This window comes from Haliotis asinina, chromosome 2 (genome assembly GCF_037392515.1).
Source record: "Haliotis asinina isolate JCU_RB_2024 chromosome 2, JCU_Hal_asi_v2, whole genome shotgun sequence".
NCBI lineage: Eukaryota > Metazoa > Mollusca > Gastropoda > Lepetellida > Haliotidae > Haliotis > Haliotis asinina.
The window spans coordinates 41,666,110-41,689,637 of record NC_090281.1 but is presented as its reverse complement, the minus strand read 5'-3'; the positions used below and the strand labels follow the sequence as shown (position 1 = coordinate 41,689,637).

Here is a 23,528-nt window from a genome sequence, read left to right as displayed (position 1 = left end):
TAGATTCAGAGCGTGAGGTATAAATTCTTAAACCCATGGTGAAGGGATAACGCTTATGATATGATCTGCAATAGCGTTTCTTGGGTTGCATGTTGTATACACACAGAGATTCAGGTACACTTGATGGTCAAATTCTTTTTCTAAGATGTATAACAATCTCTCGTCACTTCCTAACATTCTTTTGCATATGATAGAATCTCAACTAATGCCTAATAAAACTTGAACAGGTATTTGTATGACAATGTGCTCATTCTCACTGCTTAAATGCATGATGCTGAAATGCTGATTCTTAACATTTTAAGGAAATACTAGTATGTGATAACAATGTTATAGTACACTGTTGGTATAACTACTAACAGAGCAGAGCTTTTGGTGTCAGAAATTGAAACATGTCTGCCGAAGGTATATCAAAATGTTTTGGGTGCCATTGGAAAGCTTGAAATCTCTATTTTTCAAAACTATTGTTGTTAGACAACCATGCTATTTGCCAGAGAACGTGGCTGCTGTATATAAAGAATTTTCTTTGAATAGTCATTTCATACCTTTTGAGAGTATACCATTGTCTTATGTACACAACCCTGCGTTTTTGCCATATGTATATTTAATGGTAGTATGTGTTCATGACATTGTAATATAAAATCCTGACTCCGCGAAGGCGGGTAGTTGTGGGTTTTATCCTCGTCCACACCATGCCATGGTACCTGTTGGTCTCTGTCAGGCGCTAAGCATTATTGGGTACCACAAGTACTGCGCGGGGTCAGTGTAAAGTGTCCGAGTGGGGCACACATACTTAACTTTGGCATCCATACATACCATCAATACAAAACGTCAACGTGTAACAATCTAGTACTTCAGACACATGGTTTGATATTTTCACAGGCTTACCATATATATGTACACTAAACATTTCAGATGATACGACAACCACTGACACGTCCTTGATGTTGAACACTTCCAAATAGAACACACAGTCTCTCATGTCGTATCTCATAAGAACATGATTGGAACTAGGGGCTGCTTCATTCTGGCCCTATCCAGGTAGGGTATGGGGAATATGGCGGACAGATATGGCTGTGACAGCAGGCATGCTATTCACAAGTCTTTAGAGCAGCTGAAAGTATTTCCAGTGGTCGGGAAAAAACAAATGACGTTTTTCATGTTTCTTTAAAATGTAGACCTGTAATTATACATCAAAGAGTTATTCTCTGCCCTTGCCATACTTTTACCAAGGATATCAAATGTCTTAGTAGCTTTTGTGAATTGCATATGTTTTACAGTGGCGCTTGTGTGTGAAGAATGCATGCATGCCTTTGATTAGTCCAGTAGTATAGGGAATGACAGTTCTGGACCACTTTCAAGAAATGCCTCTACAAAGCCTTATTTAGTAAATAAGGCTTTGGTTGGGCCCTTAGCTCTTGCTACTATTACCCCTACTACTTAATGTGTGTTGGAGGTAACACTGTGCCGTACGGTACGATCAATAATTCTTCTCTTACAAACCCCCTACCCGGCCCATCCCTCAAGTAGTACAAGTTAGGTTCGTCGGCTTTCATATCCACTTTATCTATGTTGTAAGTTTTGACTGACCATATAGGATCGGTGGCCCGCTTACGGCTATCACCCTCGTGTTCCCCCGGCTGGTATAGATACCTCACACTATAAAAAGTTGGCGGCCTATGTCACGTTTATATCGATGAAACAGTTTAACGTGAACCGCCTACGATCTCTTTGGTGTTCATAATAAAGGCTTGCTGGGCTTTTTGTATCCCCTGTTCTATGTACTTTTTTTTCTCGTCCTCGCTGATAGCAAACTTACGAGACTTGGATCGAATATCTTGTTTCATTCCGTTATATTTTTTGAGTTCAGAGAGGATTGACCGAAACTCCTCTTCTGAGATCTTACTGTCAGAGAGTGCCGTGGAAATTCGCTCACTCACTGTGTTCAGCTTTGCTTCGGCCAGAACCCTGATCTCGTCGTGTTTCAATGCCTTACGATTAAGTCTGCGTGATACTAACTTAAGCGCCAACCCTGCCAACCCTGCCACCCCAGCTGTTATTTCAATACCTAGCACTATAGGTGCGGCCACGATGGTAGCTAACAACCCAACGCCTGCCGCCCCTAGTCCCATGCTGGTTGCCATAAGGGTAGTGTCAGCCCCGTCCACGATATTGAAAGCTCTATTGTACTTTTTACATAGTGCTTTCCGCGTGTCACGGTCTTGTTCTAGTTGGCGTTTCACATCACATAACTGCCTCAAGCGGAACCCATCTACGGTTTCCAGTGTCTTCGCTACTTCCTCTACGACTGGGTACAGACCCATCCTATAATATATATTTTGAAAGATATTTTAATTGGGTTTCAGTTAAAAGTCTATCAATGAATTTGAAGTCTACAAGATCTAGACTCCCAGTCAGGGTAATAGGTGAGAGGCTAATAGACTTTTCTGTTGTAATAAAAACCCCAAGGAGGCTTATTAAGTGGTTTATAGGACCCGTGGTGTCCCGTTGTATAACAATACGACAATATTTGCCTTTGTGTCTGCTAAACCAGTGTATTGACACCCCGGGTAAAATTTGGTGTACTATTTGGGGGTCTCCATTGTCTGAATACTCAAAGAAGACTTCTATGATGAGTGTGAAAGGGGGGAATATTATTTCAGGATTACTAAATGTTAATTTATTTTCGAATAAAGACGTTAACCTATTTTTGTTAGTTCTTATTAATCCCCTCTCCGGAATGAAATCCCCGGGCCAGATACCGTTGTTCCTAATCTTAGAGATACGCCCCAATTCGGTTAATGTGATATAAGGTGAGGTGAGTGTTAAGTTGATCAGCCATTTGGGCTCTTTAAAATCTGATAACGACATCCGTCTGTACACGTTGTCTTTGAATTGCAGGATGTATAATTCATCTTCCTCACCAGACTGATCGAATCCCTCCGTATCTCCTAGGTCGTTAAGCGTAGTGTTGGGGTGATGACTGGTCATTATTATACTATTACGATATAATTTCCAACTGGTTTTTTGATAATAATTCAGGGGTTAACTTCATACCCATGAAGTGTATGTTGTTAGGCAGGAAGATCTTGGTTAGTGATATCTTGTTTTCCACGATCACGTTGACCCCCTCCATACTGGTGTCGGCTCCAACACCCACCCGCACGTAAACGTTGCAAACTTGATACTGGTGTCGTTTCACCCACCCGAGTTTGATCCCCTTCACGATCTCGACATCATTCACCGATGGTTCCCCTAGGTAGACTTTGATGATCAGTGTTGAGTTTGCCGGTAGACTCTCTAGTATCTTGACCACGCCTTCGAATTCAGACACCAACTGCAATGTCACGTTTTGTATGGCCGGTTTACTCGATAGCATGTGGGCTGCCATAGTGTTGACTGGGCTGACGACTACGCTACGTCTCTGAGTTGGGACATAAGCCACGAGCAGGGTTCCATTGTTCACGACTTTGTTTAGGTGGTTGTCTTTGTTATCCGTAAACACGTAAGGGGAGACGAGTCTAATATTGAGAAACCAGTCGTCGTTATCGGGTAACAACACCCACTTGTTATCTTCGGTGAAGACGAGCATATATGGTTTGTTTTGGACGACGGTAGTGCTCTCAACATCGTCTAAGTCGAACAGTTTACCACCGAACGATGGGTATATTATCCAATTATTATCACCGGTGTTGACAAGGGCGTACTTAGTGTTGACTGTTGCTCTTGTGGTATCTATCATATCACTTAGGGTTCCACCGGAGGGGATTTCAACGCGTTTGTAAATGTTGTTTTTCAGTTGCAAGGCGTACGATTTACCATCTACTCCGGGAGCGTCGAAACCGCGCGTGTCTCCAAGGTCGGAGATCCCGATATTAACGCATTTTTTCACTCCAGGCCCTTGTGCGCTGGTCATTTTACATGAAGCGTTAAGCTGAGGTATCCTATATTTACAGGATTATGATTTATATCTAACACCGATATTGTCAGCTCAGGTATGTTGCCCTGGGTTAATCTCTTATACTGCCGTGGTGAAAATGACTCGGTTCTACCGTCGTTGTATTTCTCAGTTTTCACCGGCACTGCTCTCAGTATAGTGGAAGGGTGACCTCCTTGAATGTTGTATGTTGTGCTCACCTGGCCGAGATGAATGTACAGCTCTCGGTACGGTACTAGGTCGGGTAACTTCGTACCTGTGACGGTTGTTGTTGGTTTTATCTCGTCAGGAGACATACCGAGTATCCTCGCTAATGGTCGGCCGAGCCTCAAGGAGGTTCTTCCGTTGTTGATTAACACCACTGTGCCGTTTGAGTCGTTCATCTTGAGTTCGGCTCCCAGGGGTTTGAAGACCTCGTCGTTTAGAGAGCACACACTGTAGTAGCCGTCAGTTATCTGACTGCGAGTTCCACTGACGAACAGCTTATTGTTGCTGATATTAATGTTAGTCCATTGCGGTAGGTAGGTGATATCGCAGAGTGCGACTTCGAGTTGACCTGACGTGTTATCGATCGCGTGCGTCAGCTGAACGGCCTCACCGCTCATTATTCCTGGAAGTGTTATGTACATATTATAATATATGAATTATATATTATAATATGGATTTAGCACACTTGAAAATCGTGGTGAATGCAGATGGTACGGGGTTTAAAACAACCTTTATTGATATCTTTGAAAAATATGTCGTGTCCGTTAATAACGCGCAGGCGGTGGTAAACTGGAATCAAAACCCAATGCAGTTTTGGCAGAACCAACTCAACTTTGCTGTGTGGTGTGCGACGACAGGGTCGGGTGTGACACCAGACTACGGTATAGACGAACTGAGTAAGGCGGTTATTTTGTTTCATATTTATTATCAAACGAGACGAATATTGAAGGAAATAAGTGCTCCTCTTCCCCAAGATAAAGCGTGGAGTATGACGAATAACCCCTATGATAGACGCGCTTATGAACGTGTTTGTGGGGAGTTTGAGATTCCAACGAATAAAGACTTTCGCCTTCCTGGTGTGAACCATGGTCTCGGTATAGTTCTCGTGTACTTCTACAGGTCCGGAACATATTATGCCGGTTCTAAAGATGGTTCATACAACCCAAACCGTCATACATTTACAGGCCCCACAACGAATGAAAAGATCCATGTCAGCTGTATAAAGCAAACCAATCCTGATGCAGCCACAGCCTGGACTAAAATGATCTCAAAAACATCGAAAGAATTCACTCGTGCTGGTACAATACGCTTGAACGACTCGATTCGAACGTACGTGTGGGCGCTGTTGGGTGCGCAGTCGATGACGCGTTCCAACATCCTCGGTAAGGGAACTGCTTACGACGCTCAGACACAATTCGTTTCCAACGTTGAGGATGCTATCAATTCTCCAGTTGATCTCCCGAGGGCCATCGACCGTTACCAAAACGTGTTAGAATACGCCAGATCGAAAGTCAATTACGTGTTCGGCGTGGGGTTGTACATGGCTCCGAGTGATATGCAACTGAGAATAAAAAAAGTGGTGGGTTATAACAACAAAATAGTCATAGCCACGGCGGACCAAAAGTTGGGTATCAACCCCGATATTAACACCCCCTATATCCCACACATCCCACCACATGAAAAGGGTATAGTGGCGCCACCCCCGGAGTCTAAAGTTCATGTGCCCCCCACACACCCCCATATGCATGTGGGGGTACCCCCCTATCAGCAGCATATTGATAATAAAACGGCCCTGGTGGTTGGTGGGGTAACTTTGGGGCTTATTTGGTTAAAGATTTCTTAGCCGCTACGTACACCAGACCCGCCACGGCGACGATGGCTGCCCACATGTTTTGACTGAGCCACATGGCAGTTTTAGCCAGAGCGCTCAACAACCACGAGACGATGCTACCCAGGATGCCGGGAAGGGCTTCGGCGGCTTTACCAGCCAGTAGCTAGGCCTTCCCCGAGTTTTTTTATCCAGTCTTTAACACCACCGCCTGTGGGAGTTCCCCCGCCGCCAGGTGTGGGGGTTCCTCCCACCAGTGACACCACCAGGGTTGATATGATGAAACCCAATGCAGTCAGAATGCTGGCGATGGTGATCCCTTGCTCCCGGAACAATATCCGAATCCTGTTGGCTAAAGTATCCTCATTCAGTATTCTATCGATTGTTTCCCGAATACGACTGATCTGGGATCGAAGTTGTTCACGATTCGAGGAAGCGGATTCCAATCGTGTACGTCTCTCGTCTTCTAAATCGCGTAGTCGTTCATTGATACGACGCTTAATATCATCGTTTTCAGTTTCGTTGAGTTTGGTTTTTTCCCTAGCGATGTGCTCGTCGATTTCGTTCAGTTTCCCCATGTTGTTCACGAGTTCTCCACGCACGCGTTTCACGGCTTCGTCTAAGCCGCGCAGTTCCCTTACCGGAAAGTCAAACCCCGGTAACGGTTTGTCCCAGTAGGTGCTCAACAGTTTTTCTATGCTGTCCGAGGCTTCTGTAGCACGCTGTGGTGTCATTTCATCTCTAGTGGTGAGGTGGGATCTGGTAGCTTGCAGATCTTCAACAACGGCCTTAGGTATTGCACCAACGTAATCATTCATGTTTAGATGTTCACGGATAAATTCGACACCATGGCGGCTGGCTAGAGTTGACAAGGCCAGTGGTTTTTTATTGCGCTTGTTAAAGAGGTCAACCTCTGGTTTAGCCTTAAGGCGTAGAACACCCTTTGTATCAATAAAAAAATTATCAAGGTATCGGCCCTGTGGATCAACGTAGTATTTATCACTTCTTAAACTTTCGTAATAATCATCTACCGTTGTTGCTAAAAGTTCTTGGTTCAATGGTGAACTAGTAAATGAGGTCTCCTGCTCATCAGATGCCTGGGCACTAGCGCCCGGCATCTCCGTCATATCTATGTCTTCATCCATTAGTATTTAAATATATTTTATTTATATATAACAATGTACGGCAGAAAATTAGATCCTTTCAGAAGATTGAGAGAGCCATTAGGGGCCAGAGCCGTGCGACAGTCGGTGACCATCACCAACAATCCCAGCAAGATAGACCAGAATCAAACTCTGCTGGTTAGATTTCCAAACCTTGGTGAGAATGACCTCATTGTACCAGGCACTGTTCGACTGGCGTTCAATATCACGTTGACCTCCGACGACAAACGCGAGCTAGTGCGTAACGTGGGTCGAGCTATCATCAAGAAAACAACCGTCAAGATCAGCGGTAACAAGGTGCTGAGCATCGACGACAGCGACGTGTTTCACTGCTACAGGGATCTCTGGAAAAGCGAGGGAGAACGAGTCAATGATGTGTACCAGGGCATCAGCAAATCAACCCGGTCGCGCATAGGGTATGCCTTCACGCAAGACCAGCAAGACAAGCTATCGGACGGTGAAAAGGCCATCGCTCGAGCATACGGGAATCGATTCTGCGTGCCGCTCGACTTCGAGTTGCTCACGGAACACGCGCCGTTTTACCAGGCCGCGCTGGGTGATAGGCTCGAATACGAGCTCACGTTTAACGACTATAGCAAAGTAGTTCGTACGCCGAACGGTGATGAGGCCAGTTATGCCATAGACAACATCTCTCTGGAGTTCGACATGGTCACTAGCCCGGAGCTGGCCAGGCAGGTTCGAAGCCAGTACTCTGGGAAGATGGCTATCCTGTACGATCGCGTACTGAGGCATAGATCAGTCGTGCGAGATAAGAGCGACACTGTGTGGAATATCAACCTGAACGTGCCGGCGCGATCGATGAAAGGTATCCTGGTCGTCCCCGTGGAGTATTACGATCCATTCCGGAGGGACAGCGAGAAGTTTTTCAACCCCGAGATTGAAAAGGTGGAAGTTACCATCGAGGGCGTGCCCAACCAGCTGTTCAGTCATGGTATGAGACCACACCAGCAGTGGGATGAGATAAAAAAGCTACCAGTGGGGGACTACATAACAAAGGACCTGGACCTCGGCTCCGTGCAGATCGGTGAATACCTGACCACCAAGTACGCCCTATGGTTGGACATGCGATCCACGGATGATGATAAACTGCACGGTAGCGGGCGCCGTATAGATAACGGCAGCGAAGGGATAACCATCCAGATTACTAAGAAGGCTCAAACCGCTGGTAAGTTGAAATTATATCTGTACGTTATTATGGACGCGCAACTTAATATAGACAATGGGAGATTCGTGCAAGCCATCTACTGATGGGGGGTACCCCCACACCCCCCAGGGGTACCCACAACTGCCCACTGACCCACACTGCGCCATAGTGTGCGGGCAGACTGGCTGTGGGAAGACCGTTTTCGTGTTGGATATGTTGGAGGGTTACTACAAGGGTGTGTTCGATAACATCGTTATCATGTGCCCTACTCTGAGCATGAATAAAACGTACGCGCGACCTTGGGTGATGACGGACCCGGACGTACACAAAATCGACCCTGGAACACGTCTGCAGGACTGGTTGAAAGCTCTTCACGAGAAATTTAAAGGGGAACCGACGCTGTTCATACTGGACGACTGCAGCGCTAATCGCGAGATAACAAAAAAGAGAGACATGCTATCGTACCTGGCCTTCTCCGGCCGGCATGCAAATCACAGCGTCTGGGTGCTAACGCAGAAGTTCAACTCGGTGTTGAAAGACCTCAGGGAGCAGACGCGATGGGTGGCCTTATTTCACTGTAAGGACAGGGATTCGTTCGAGGAGTGTTTGAGAGAGAACGATGTGATGAGCAAATTAGAACGGGAACGGGTGAAGAAACAGCTCGCTGAAACTAAACACGCTAAGCTCGTGCTCAAGACCGACCAACCAGTAGCATATATAGTATGCTAAGCAAAGCTAAGCAAAGCTAAGCTAAAGCTAAGCAAAGCTAAGCTAAAGCTAAGCAAAGCTAAGCAAAGCTAAGCAAAGCTAAGTATATAGCTATGATATTTGAAGTGTTTGTCGTGTGCAACTTAACCTTCATTTCTCTGTGTTTTGTCTACATCGGGTATTATATAGTTAAAACTAAATCTTACTTGTTATATTATAAGATGGAGTGTGAGGAATTGCTCGAACAATTGTCTGGGGATTCCCCCACGCCGCCGGCAGGCCCCACTGATGGCAAGCGAGAGAAACTGGTGGCGTTGGCTGTTGGCGGCAAAGCCAAACATTACTTTGGAGACTACACTCCGGATAAAATTCACAAAATGTTAGCCGAAGAAATCGATAAGCTGTACTCTAGATAAGAGTCCCGGCTCGGAGCAGAAATGACAAAGACAATAGGATCGGCTATGACCCAGATATACACCGGTATTGTATCACACTTCCTTCCCATTCCACCAGAGCGCCGACTTTACCTGTGGGAGGACCTCGAGAAAGACCCTTTTATCGAACACGCCGTGAGCTCTATCAGCTGCGGGCTGTACCACAAATATGGTATGTTGTTGGCTCCAGTGACGGCGGCGATTATCACAGCAAAACATTGTCAATTTGAGAGAAAAAATAATAATAATAGTATAGATGGATGCTGCACAGGAACCAGTGGAGGTACCCCCAACAGTGGAGGAAACCCCTTCACAGGAACCAGTGAGGGAAGTGACCCCAGTGGGGGTACCCCCAACAGTAACCAGGCAGAAGAATCCTAAGAGAGTAGCTGCCGGTAAAAAACGGTGGTGTAACCAACATAAAGTGACCAACCCCCGACTGTTGTTGGCTGTAGGCGTAACTGCTGCCTTGGCTATCTCGTGGTTATATGTGGGGGTACCCTCCCACAGTGAGCCACCACCCAACAGTGAGCCCCCCACCCCCACGGTAGACCCGCATATCATGTTATAATTTTAATATTTTATATCATATACATAATGTCTGAGGGGAAAACGTTCGTCAACGACGCATACCACGCCACAGTGGTAGCCAGTCTAGCCGTAGGGTACGCTCGGTTGACTAAAATGGTGCTTAAACAACCAACTATCAAGCTAGATTTCAACCTGCAGGATATGGGTATGCTCATAATGAACCTTGGTATGGCGATGGCCACAAAAGACATCCTAGTAAAACAAGGAATAATACCTGATAATATAATGAAATAAATATAGGGATGGCCACGATAGCTATGATGGTCGGTGGGGCGTTAGTGAATGCCCTGGCATTTTCCGGGAGTAATTTCCTCTTCTCGAAACTACGAGATGATCACGCGGCTGAAATACAGGAAGAAAGGAAGCGGCACGATCTCGCTATTGAGAACTTACAAAAGGCACAGACCGAGTACGCTAAAAAACGCCTCCAGAGGATCGATTTTATTAACGAACAACTCAAGCGTGAAAACCATGCCGTTCAAACATTCAACGATGTTGATGAAGCAATGAAAGAATACTACCTACTAACTGGTAAACAATTGGAACCGCTCAATAAACCCACACTCGCTCAGTACTACACACCATCCAAGGGACAAATGAATCGTGAACTGGGCTTCATAGTGTTGGGTATAGCAGCTACTGCGTTGGTTGCGAAGCAATTAAATTAAAATACCTATATAAGTAAACATGAGACCCGCTCCATGCCGATGCGAATACATACTTATGGGGAAGACCGAGGCCTGTGGTAGGAAATGCAGGAATCAGGGGTTCTGTTGTTTCCATATGGGAAGTCCTAACTACACGTGTTCTGTGTGTGGTATCGGGGTTAAAGGACACTACTGTCTATGTAAAGCTCACGGAGCGAACGTAGTCAGACATCAACTCATCTACGAGAATAAAAAAAGCTACATAAAAGAACGTAGGCGACTGCTCAAGATAGACTCCAGTGCGTGAAAGGGTTACCTCCCTTTACTGTGAAGCAATTAGACATTGGTTCTCTTAGGTGTAAACACTATGTCTACTGTACGCGAGCTGAAGAGGGTCGCAAAACAGAGAGGTGTGATCGGGTATTCTCGAATGCGGAAGTCAGCATTGTTGGGATTACTAGGTTTAGAAGCCCCTCCTTCAGCAAAACAATTAAAAGCTCAAGCAAAACAGCTTGGATACACGGGTTATTCAAACCTGGGGAGAGCCGGGTTAACCGCATTGTTATCACATGCCCCCGTAGCAAAACCTCCCACTGTAAAACAACTGAAAGCCGAGGCACAGGATTTGGGTTTAGGCGGGTATTCCCGTATGAGAAAACCACAGCTTATAGAATTATTACGACAGAATAGAGCTATTGACCTACAGTTCGTGCGCACTGAGCGCGCTGTAGGCAACTATTTGAGAGGTTGGCGCATGCACGTTGATAGAAACATAGACATTACAGATATCAAGCCTCTGATAGCTGATAAGGTCAACCAGGAACTAAATAACCTAGGAAGTATCAAGTTTCAGATCACAGTGAAAATGTCGCTCGATAAGCAGGTTGGGAGTACCACTGAGTATGTTCAGCCTTACTTCCGAGGTCAACAAGAGGTCGTCACACATACAGAGACCATTGATACATCAATCGATACCAGTTTTCAGCAGATACGAGAATACCTAGAACGCTACACACACTTGGGGTCCGGGTGGGCTGTAGATAAAATCGATAATGTCTATCTAGACATAGCTAACTACGTGCCGTTCAGAGGCGGGTCATACCTAGCCTTGCCTCCCTACTATAGGAACAAACATGCCATAGTAAACGTTAAGAATAGAGGAAACGATTGCCTGAGGTTAGCTATCAGGTCAGCCTTATTTCCAGCTGGCACTCATTCAGATAGGCTTTCTAGCTATCCCCAAGACGATGGGCTCAACTGGGATGGTATAGATGAACCCACCCCCATATCCCAGATCACTAAAGTAGAAAAACAGAATAATCTGGCTATAAATGTCTTTGGGCACGAAGGTAACACAACAATAGTACACAGGGTCAGCCCGGTGAAGGATCGCCAAGTTATCAATATATTCATGATCCAACGAGGTGAAAAGTATCACTACACGTGGATAAAACATCTCAGTCGGTTGTTGCACGACCAGTCGAAACACGATGGGGAAAAACACTTTTGTGTACGATGCCTACACGGTTTCAGTCGAGCTGATTTATTAGAATCCCACCGGGATGATTGTCAAGGTGTGGGGCATACGGCCATACGAGTCGACATGCCTAAGGAAGGTGATAATATCCTAAAATTCAGTAACCACAAGAACCAAATGTCTGTGCCTTATATCATATACGCCGACTTCGAAGCCTTGGTTGTGGGTGGGGATTCCCCCAGTGGTAGCTTCACCCACAAGACACAAGAGCATAAAGCCTGTTCGTTTGGATACATTGTCGTCCGTTGTGACGGGGAAACGAAAGCTCCGGTAGTGTATAGGGGGCCTGACGCGGCTGAAAGGTTTCTAAAGTGTTTGCAGGAGGAAGAAAAAATTATTAGGAATGCATTGTATAAAATCGCTCCCATGCGTCTGACCCGAGTCGACAGGCTAGCCCACGCTAGTAGCACTAACTGTCACGTGTGTGACTCACCACTTAACGGTGATTCGGTGAGAGATCACTGTCACATAACTGGTAAGTATAGAGGCGCCGCTCACAACGCGTGCAACCTCAAGCTTAAAATCAACCCTAAGACAATAAACATCCCCGTTGTCTTTCACAACTTGAGAGGGTACGACTCACACTTGATCATGCAGGCCATCGCGAAAATCGATGGTAATATAACGTGCATCCCCAACAACATGGAGAGATACATCTCCTTCAGCTTAAACGGACTTAGGTTCATTGACTCGTTTCAGTTCCTCCTGTCGTCACTCGACAGTCTGGTCAAGGCCAACAATACCTTCCCTATCACCGATCGATACACAGACGCCGAGACTAGACCCCTGCTTATGAGGAAGGGTGTGTACCCCTATGAGTACATGGATAGTTGGGCCAAGTTCACCGAGACCAGACTACCCCCTATTGACTGCTTTTATAGCAAGCTGAATGAGGCGTCCGTCTCACGAGATGATTACTCGCACGCGACTAACGTATGGAATAAACTGGGTTGTAAGAACCTGGGTGATTATCACGACCTGTACTTGAGGACAGATGTACTGCTGTTAGCCGACGTGTTTGAGACGTTTAGGCGGACATGTTTCAAGCAGTATAAACTCGACCCCGCATGGTATTACACCAGCCCAGGTCTGTCGTGGGACGCCTTGCTTAAAAAGACCGGAGTTAATTTAGAATTGCTCACAGATTACGACATGCACCTATTCATTGAGAAAGGCTTGCGAGGTGGGATTTCCATGGCATCCAAACGATACGCGAAAGCAAATAATCAATACGTGAAAGGTTACGATCCTAACAAGCCAACCAATCACATTCTCTACCTCGACACAAACAACCTGTACGGCTGGGCCATGAGCCAGTATCTACCTACAGGGGGATTCGAATGGGTACCCCACGTTGATGTTATGGGGGTTGCACCAGATTCGTACAAAGGGTATATCCTCGAGGTTGACTTAGAGTACCCCAAGGAATTACACACATCGCACAACAGCTACCCCCTGGCCCCCGAACGTATGAGGGTTAACCCAGACTGGATGTCTGAGTACCAACATAACTTGTCAGGTGGGCGTGTGACAGACGTTGAAAAACTCGTGCCTAACTTAATGAATAAGACCAAGTACATTGTTCACTATCGCAACCTACAGCTGTACCTGTCGTTGGGTATGAGTCTGACCAAAATACACAGGGTGCTCATGTTCGACCAGAGCCCATGGATGGAGCCCTACATCAGAATGAACACAGACCTACGAAAAAAAGCCACCAGTGATTTTGAGAAAAATCTCTACAAGCTCATGAACAACTCGGTGTTTGGTAAGACTATGGACAACCTGAGGAAACGCGTGACCGTGAAGCTGGTTCGGTCGAGTGAGGAAGACAAGCTCAGGAGATCGATAGCCAGTCCGGCATTCAACCGTAGTAAGATATTCACAGACAACCTGGTTGCCCTACACATGAAGAAAAGCCACATAAAATTCAACCGGCCTGTTTACGTGGGGATGAGCATCCTCGATTTATCCAAACACCTGATGTACGACTTTTACTACAACGAGCTCAAGAAACAGTACGGCGACAGGTGTGAAGTGCTGTACACTGACACGGATTCCCTGCTGTTAGAAATTCGAACCGAGGACGTGTACGAGGACATGAAAAAACACCTCGATTTATACGACACCAGCGACTACCCTAAGACCCATGCCATACACAGTACGGTAAATAAAAAGGTCCTAGGTAAGATGAAGGACGAGTGTGCTGGCACGCCCATAGCCGAGTACATAGGTTTGAGACCTAAGATGTACTCCATACTGAAAGCCGACAATAGTGAGATCCGGAAGGCGAAGGGGGTTAAGAAGTATGTGGTGAAACAACACATCAAACACGCCAGATTCAAGGAAGCCCTGTTCAAGACCCGTACCTTTAGACATAAAATGAACACACTTAGAAGTGATGGACATAAGATATACGGACTGACTATAAACAAGACGTCCCTGTCGCCTATGGACACGAAACGTTGGATAGCTATTGATGGGATAAACACATACGCGTATGGACATGAAAAAATTTGAGGCTATTTACTACAGCCCGCGTGGGTACTGGAAAGGAGCTAGCGCAGTAGATAAGCTAGCTAAAATAGCGCGAGTACCCCCGGAGGAAGCCAAAGCGTGGCTTGAAAAACAAGCCCTGTGGCAGATCTATTTGCCGGCACCACGCTACGTGCCTAGAAGGAGGTTCGGTATTAACATACCTAATAGCGTTCACCAGGCAGACCTACTGTTCCTACCCCACGACAAGAGGTACAAGTATGCCTTAACCGTAGTGGACGTAGCCAGTCGTTACAAGGAAGCCGAACCCTTGACCACGAAAGATTCGGCCCAGGTAGCCAGAGGATTCGAACGCATATACAAACGCAGTCCGCTGACGTGGCCAACAGAGCTGCAAGTTGACCCCGGACGGGAGTTCATGGGTGCCGTGTCACAACTGCTAGCCAAACACGATACAAAGGTCAGGCGTGGAACGGCCAGAGCCCATCGCAGCCAAGCCATAGTTGAGAGATTTAATAGGACTTTGGCTGAGCGCTTGTTCGGCCATCAGTATGCTAGGGAGATGGTCACCCCTGGAAAACGATCGACTGAATGGGCCACGAGGTTACCCAAGGTGGTGTCGGCAATCAACCATGAAGTCACCCGTCTCACCGGTAAGAAACCGGCAGACGCTATCAAACTAAAATCAATAGTTGCAGAGTCGGCCGCTCCATTGCGTGGGAAGGAGAAACAGATACCAGATAGGGCCCTAGTGAGGTATCTATACCAGCCGGGGGAACACGAGGGTGATAGCCGTAAGCGAGCCACCGATCCTATATGGTCAGTCAAAACTTACAACATAGATAAAGTGGATATGAAAGCCGACGAACCTAACTTGTACTACTTGAGGGATGGGCCGGGTAGGGGGTTTGTAAGAGAAGAATTATTGATCGTACCGTACGGCACAGTGTTACCTCCAACACACGTTAAGTAGTAGGGGTAATAGTAGCAAGAGCTAATGGCCCAACCAAAGCCTTATTTAGTAAATAAGGCTTTGTAGAGACATTTCTTGAAAGTGGTCCAGAACTGTCATTCCCTATACTACTAGTCCAGTTATATCAATTAGTGCAAGAGGTGCATTGGGACACCCGTGCATGTTTCAACGTAATTCTCATAGATTGTATGCATAATTAATCCATTACCTGGTTCCACCTGTACTGAAAAAATGTAAGTTTTTTCAACCTCTCTTGAACCAGTTACTTTTTATCCCCCGGCATGTAAAACGGAGGGATATAGTCGACGCCTCGTCCGTCCGTGCGTCCGTCCGTCCGTCCGTAATCATTTTGTTTCCGGAGCACAACTCAAAAACCGTTCAATATTTTTGTGCAAAACTTGGTAGATATATCAATCTGTACCTAAGTTGGTGCCTTTTACTATTTACCGTTTTTTTCACAATTTATTTTTTTCTCGGGTACCATGGACACGTTTCATACTTTCAACATGGTGTAATGGGCTTTGTTTCCGGGGCACAACTTGAAACCCGTTTCATACCTTTCAACAGATCTTTAAGATCAGATATATGAGACATATCTTGAAATGGTGACTTTTTCTGATTTCAGGTATATGGCATTTATAATTTTCATGAATTCCATGGAACCAATTCAAACTTAGTCTAAAATCACAATAAGTAACTGTCAGATGATTTGTCCTTTTAAACTTGTTGGGGCCGGTTCTGATGACTCTTGTTTGACATTTTGCCTAACATACTACTTATAAAGAGTACTTTACTTTTCAGTAGCTGCATTTGTGTTGCAGAATATACTTTCAGCTTTGCAAGATCGGACATACGAACCTGTTGGACAGATGTTTGGATGTTCTACTGTGCACTGTGGACCACTACCCATGTTTCTCCATCCGCTTCTGTATGATGCAGTGGTCCATGGCATAGACAGCGTCCAGTCAACAACTGACCACATTATGGACTACGACTACAGGGATCAAGTTGTGAAGGTAAGAGTGGGCAACCTATCAGGGAATAGACAACCTAACAAAAAGTTAATCACATTGTCTTAGTATTAGTTCCATAATTGTATATCGTCTGGTATACACTAGAATATAAGTACATTCATGACTGTGTTGCGCTATTCCAAAATATCCCAAGAATACTGTAAAGTGTATATTTCAAGATTCGTTATTAGCTTAAAAATGGAATTCACTTACGTTAATTGAAATGATCAGTATGTAATAGAAAGTAGTAACAGTAGTGGCATCTGTATACTGTATTATATTTCCCGAAAGCGCACGTGTGTTATTGAGCACACACCTGTGATGTTTGTGAAAATATAAATTGATAAGAATGACTTGCATGAACTGATAAGGAATAGCTTCACAAAAGAGTCGCACATGAGTTGATGTCTCTCGATGACGAAGAAGATTACACTGGTTTTGAATACCTAATTCAGATGGCAGGATGCACATCTATGGCTCACACAATGAAGAGGAGAGATGAAATGTGCAAGGCCATAACAAAATTCATTGTCTTCGGGCGTGTACATCAAGGTTTTGACCAGTAAGTGTAAACAAAAAAGTGCGTATTTGTTCGAGATTGACACCCGTGAAGGTCCCGGGGTAGAATAGGCCTTCAGCAACCCATGCTTGCCATAAAAGGTGACCATGCTTGTCGTAAGGGGCGACTAAGGTGATCGGATGGTCAGGCTCGCTGACTTGGTTGACATGTCATCGGTTCCGAATTGCGCTGATCGATGCTCATATTGTTGATCACTGGATTGTTGGGTCCAGACTCGACTATTTACAGACCGTCATCATATAGCTGGAATATTGATGAGTGCAGCATAAAACTAAACTCACTCATTCACTTCTAAATGGATGTATACTATGAGAGAATGAGTGTACACTGTAAATTAAACAAACATTCATGAAGACGCATATTTTCTTCCAAATAGAGTTCGAAACACCTGCCTGCCCATGGAAAGTCTTCTCTGCAGTCGTCCTGCCTCTGGGGGACTTCAGGCTCCATTTCTGCCCCAGGACGATGGTATCCACGGTCCAAACAGTAAAGATAGCGAATAGGTTAATGTTTCATATCACTGATACTTACTACATAGATAATGAATATCAAAAGTATATGCTTTTTCGTGAGAAAAATGCTGTAACCTGAAACACAAGTTGTAACTTGGCTCATGACGTCATTGTTTTCTTCCAAACAGAGTTGGAAACACCTGCCTGTCTGGTCCTCTGCCGCCCTTCTGAAGAATCCTTGGTCCACTTCTGTCCATGGAAGGTCTTCTTGGCAGTCGTCCTGCCTCTGGGGGACTTCAGGCTCCATTTCTGTCCCCAGGACGATGGTATCCCTGCTCCTAATAGTAAAGTGAATATATTTTGCATCATTGGTACTTACTGTGTATTTAAGTGAAAGTTATATGCCTACACGTAAAAAAATCTCAAACATGAAACTCAAGTTGTAATTTTGCAGTAGACGTCATGGTAAATAAGGTTGCATTGCATTTTATGTTTTCTTCAAAAGAGTGTTTGAAAGAAACAGTTGCATGCGTAAGCGACGATTCTACTAACAAGGGCAAAGAACATTCTACATAATTCATGCTTCCCACACAGATTATGACTGTGTGACTGTACTTTTTATACTGCTTTTAGCAATATACCAGTTATACCACGGTGAGCAACAACAAGTATATGCTTCACACATCATTCCTACATGGGAAATCGAATTAGTGTTGTTTGGAGCGTCATGAGTGAACGCTTTAACCATTCGGTTATTCGACGATCCCCATAGATTTAAATGCAAAACAAATATGTCGGGGCGTGAAACAAAATTTAATCTAAATATTAAATTGAAATATTGAAATACTTTACCAGCAGGTGGCCGCACAGTCGGCCAGTACACTGACTCTCAAAGTGACCATCCGGGACTTGCTTTGTCTCGAGCTACCTACTGAAGGACGGAATCGTGGGTTAACACTAAGTTATGCCATCTATAGATAGCATCGTACAGGGCATGCACGGAGGGGGCCTTATCTACACTACCACCTAAATCTACCAGTCAAGTGCAGTCACCATTGGGCCTACTGGGGTTGCTGAAAAGACTGGGGCCACAGAGTGTGCCAACACTAAAGTAGCTGGGTTGCAGTAACAACCATCCTGACTGTACAATCAGGCCCTAACACCGAAACTTCTCCATGTACAGTCGGCGAGGGGCTACGCGGAGAGCGAACGTACTATGGAGCCACCATGAAACAAAAGCTGATCCCATCGGTCCCTCAGAAAGCCAGTGTACAGGTGGAAGGGTTTAGAGGGACACAACACCAAATCCAGAATGTGCCAGGGTTCCTGAAAGAAATGAGTCATGCATAAGCACCAGCAATCACATTTCTCACGTATGTACATTGGTTTAAGTACTATGGTGGACGTGAGCCATAGTATTTAAGTGGGGACTCGAACACTGGCATTGAAGGCGGCGTGCCATCACTTGCACAACCACTCCGTTGACATGCAGACACCAGTATCAACCTTTTCCATCTATACCTAAATGGGTGTATACTATGAGAGAATGAGTGCGCACTCTATATTACACAAATATTCATGAAGACGCATATTTTCTTCCAAATATGTTTGGAAACACCTGCCTGTCTGGTCCTCTGTCGCCCTTCCGAAGAATACTTGAAGTCGTCCTACCTGTGCAGGATCTCAAGGCTTTCTGTCCCCACGACGATTATTTCACATCATTGGTAGTCGGCACTCAGACTCCAAGCGGGCCTTAGTCGCTCGCTTCGATCGCTCACTTAAGGTGTGGAGCTGGAAGCGACAAAGGGCAAACCAGCCACATTACGTAACCTAATCCCAGTCGCCGTACCCGAAACAAAGGGTTAAAGCTACTGAAAACACCTCAGTCACAAGTGTTTGCACAGAGACATGTTTTCTGATTTAGCGTGAGCCAAGAAAGACCTGGTAATACTCTTTTTTTGAAACAAAACGAAACAAAAACTTCTTTCATTAATTTCAGACTTATTTATGTAAGACAATATGATTAAAACATAATCAACGGCTAATACAATACAGGTATGACGCAGTGTAAATTAAAAATTACAAGTTGACATAGGCGTATAGATCATTCAATACAAAGGACTTAAAACTAACTGTGGGTGGGAATGTTGGAAACTGTCATGAGCTTATCACTGCTCATCGTATTCCTCGTGTACTCACTCGTGTTATTATGCGGTTACAGTCTGTTTGCCGTGAAAACGTACCGATGAATGTCTCTTTAAACAAAAAGTAAATAGAATAAAGTGAAATTAAGATGCAAATTCTTATAATTTTACCTTGCCAATTGAACATTTATTTCTCACAATTTTATTCAACTTAGTATGAAAGTTGTTTAACAAACGATCGTAATTTTAAATCACTTTCTTTGTATTACAAGGGGGTATGTTGGTCCAAGTTAACGGTCATCACGTACCGTACGTGCTCTTGTTTCACTGATCTAACTGCTGCACTTACCACCTTGCAATACAAACCAGTAATAACGATTTGAATCTATGATCGTTTGTTAAATAACTTCTATCCTAACTTGAATAAATTTTCAATTGGCAAGATAAAATTACGTGGATTCGAAATATTAATTTCACTATGTCTGGTTTACTTTTTGAGTAAAGTGAGAAGTCATCTCAAGATCGGACACCACCATACATGTACATGAGACACCACCATCACATTCACCAATACATGGTGCACCACCACCGGCATTACATGGGTACGCCACAACATCCACCATTGCATGGGGCACCACCACCACATGCACCACTACATATAGACACCACAGCCAACGACACAACATGGGACAGCCACCACTAATTACGACACAACTACATCCACCACTACACCACTGGAACACCCAAACCACATCTATCACTATATGCATGTCATCATCAAGATATGGTAGAGACTATGGTAGACACTGAAGTGTTTTAGCCCGTCATGTTCAGTGGTGGGTTTGTTCATCCTTTCCTTGTGCAAACTAGTTCTAAAGATGTGTTGTGATGCATCCTAGAAAGAAAAAGTAGGACAATCTCTTTTGAATGAATTAACTCTCTCGATATGGATGAAATAAAGGAATATGCATTTGAAACAACAATATTGACACCTTGGTGATTTACAAAGTACATATGATATACTCACGGGTTTGAGATATTCTAAAAACAACAACAATATAACTTTAAACACATAACAAGTTTTATTGATAACAGTACTTCTTTTTTATTCTTTATACCACGTTTCAGAGTTAATTCTTGCTCCTAGTCAGCTATTTTTTTACAGGTGATGAGATGTTATATTTACTAGCCTGTGTTTAGAATACCTCTTGGCTACATTTTCAGCTACATGTACTTTTGCTGAATCAGCTGTCACGCAGATACAAGTCATCGTGTGGATGCATCTTCCAGTCATCGTACATTGTAGGTGGATTTGATCTGGTTTTACATAATCGCAGATTGTACATGTGTTTATTCAGATTTGCATCTAAATGATCGTAGATTGTACATTTATGGATTAAATCTAGATTTGAATAATCGTACATTGCCTATGCGTGTATTAAGATCTGGTTGCAGACAATAGAACATACAAATTAATACATGTTTTATATAACTGTATCAAATTCCGATTTATTCCCTTAAAATTTAAAGATATTCTTGTGAAATTCCGGTGTTTTAATGACCTTTCTTGTGTCTTGTTTCGGGGAAGTGCATATTCGGTAGACTGGATAAACTGCACAAAATGAGGACATGATAATGTAGGACTTCACTAAACGTGATAATCCTTGAGAATGGCTTTAAAACTAAAAGTTTGGGGGATTGAACCTACACTAATTGTCAAAACGCTTCACTCACTCACCCAGCTATTATGGACGTTGGGATTTGATGGCTGCGTTGTATGCGTATACAATCTGGAACATTCTCTGACATTGTCTGATATTACACTGAAGTGTTTTGATCTGTTTCCGAAGAGTGTTAATAAGACGCTGTCAGGTGTAATGAAGATATGATTTGGGACAGTGACGACCGGAATCGCCATACTTCAAACTTAATGGGGATGTGTGCAGACACAATATAGTTGGACATCAGTTTCAACACGTTTGTACACAATTTCCACCAGCCAACTCCGGTCGCAGACAGACGAAACTCGACCGCATTTTGTTCTTAATGACTTTGGTATTCCGTGAAAATAGTCTCGAATCCAAATGAATTGTTCTTAAGAAGTTTGTAGTACATTTCTACTCGGCTCGGTTCTGAAAGAGCGCAATAGATTCTCATCAAGTTTATGTAGGTCTCATACAGGTCTTACGTCTATGCCAGCATTGTGTGCATTACGATATGATACAGTAGGGTATACAGACATGCGTTTTTAACATGTTCTCCATTTGGGATAAAAAATCTACCTGTGAAATATGAACAAATCTGCTGCTGTCAACATGCTGAAAGTTTATTTGCTGGAATTTTTATTGGAAGCAGAACAAGAATACTGTAACAAAAATTCATGTCTATTCTTGGCTTCAAGTACCGAGATAATCAATTTCTCAGCCATCACAGTGATTCCAGCCAAGATATCAGCTTTATGCTGTATCTAATTAAGATGACCTACCTTTTGTGCAGTCAGCTTCGAAGCTACAGTATCAGGTATAACAGTAAATTACGGCACAAGTAACGTCAGTCATGTTTACAGTCGCCATCTTGAATTCCCTGACGTCACGTTTGCTTGTCATGTGACCTTATGTTACCTATAAATAGAGCTGTCAAAGTTAAAGTCGGGGCGGCAAATTTGACTTCTCAAGCAAGGTATGGTTCCAGGGTTACGTCACAGCTTAATTATCATTTTCGTATTATGGGATACCTTTATAGTACAACTTTTAATTAACTAGGATATTGTTAACACTTGGTCTGCTCTCTAAGTATCTAGTTGTAGTTACGTGATTATTGTGGTTTTATTTTCAACCTTGTGGAGATCCGGATTCATTCCGGCAGATCCCTTCCGACGGATTCATTCCGACGGATTCATTCCGACGGATTATCCTTGGCTTATGGGAATCAAGTGTACAAATTACAGATACAGATACACTCACAGTCACAGTTGTATATTGCAAGTCAAGCATGGTTTATCGCCTGTAGGAAATATTACAGTTTAATTTAATGTTGACAGTCGCTGATTGTCTTCGCGATGCGGGGGGTCCAAGGTCATTCCGACATGCTATGTTGACCTTATCAAGTTACAGTATCTGCTAAGGGTTTCTTACACAGGGGATTAGTGGAATCGTCTACAGCCGAGACATACGTTTTTTTTTAATGCAAGTTATAAGTGGGATTTAGCCTTATTCATACTCGTATCACATTTTGACAGCTGTTGGAGGTGTGGCCTCCTTGTCATTCATTCCGGATCACGTGACTTCCGGAATACGTTGTTTACATTATCTGGATCCAGTTCCGGTTGCTGCAAGTTCATTCACTTTCCAGTTTCAAAGTTTATTATACAGTTTAATTCATTTAACAGCCAAGAGTCTCAGTCAAGACTGCCATACAGAAAGGCAAGATTTCTGCAACCACGAAGACACGGGTTGACAAGCAAGATATCCAGTCCTGATGACTGACAAGGTGACAGTTTCGAGATCGTGTATTTTCAGTTTAGTGCTCATTAAATAAAATCGTTATTGGAACTTTATCTACTTGTTGTGTGATCCTTCTGCATATCGCCAGTTTCTTCATTCTTTGCATCTTAGGTCCTTGTGATATATTTTCACTGAACTTCGTCTCCGAACTCTGGTATTTATTTTGTCACATTTTGTGACTGGTGGCAGCATCCATTATATTTGTGTAGTTTGTCTACTAGTATTTTGACTAGTCTTTGGCCGTTCCGTTACAATACAATGGGTTGGTAGAGCAAGAAAGGAGGAAACGAACAAGAACTTGTTGGGTGAGAAACTGACTTTAACCTGAGAGGGGAACAGTTGTGGAACATTTCATCAGCTGACACAGGATCT

General features: G+C 44.1%; 1 protein-coding gene across 1 annotated transcript in view; it reads right to left on the bottom strand.

Moving 5' to 3' along the window:
* LOC137271807 (uncharacterized) overlaps positions 1-23,528 on the bottom strand; it is an 85,213-nt gene that overhangs the window by 37,982 nt on the left and 23,703 nt on the right. Inside the window, exons 2-3 of the mRNA XM_067804209.1 lie at positions 18,783-18,835; positions 17,710-17,847 (exon numbers count right to left, since the gene is read on the bottom strand). Of these exons, the coding sequence (XP_067660310.1) occupies positions 17,710-17,847; positions 18,783-18,835 (191 nt within the window). The remainder of the gene's footprint in view (positions 1-17,709; positions 17,848-18,782; positions 18,836-23,528) is intronic.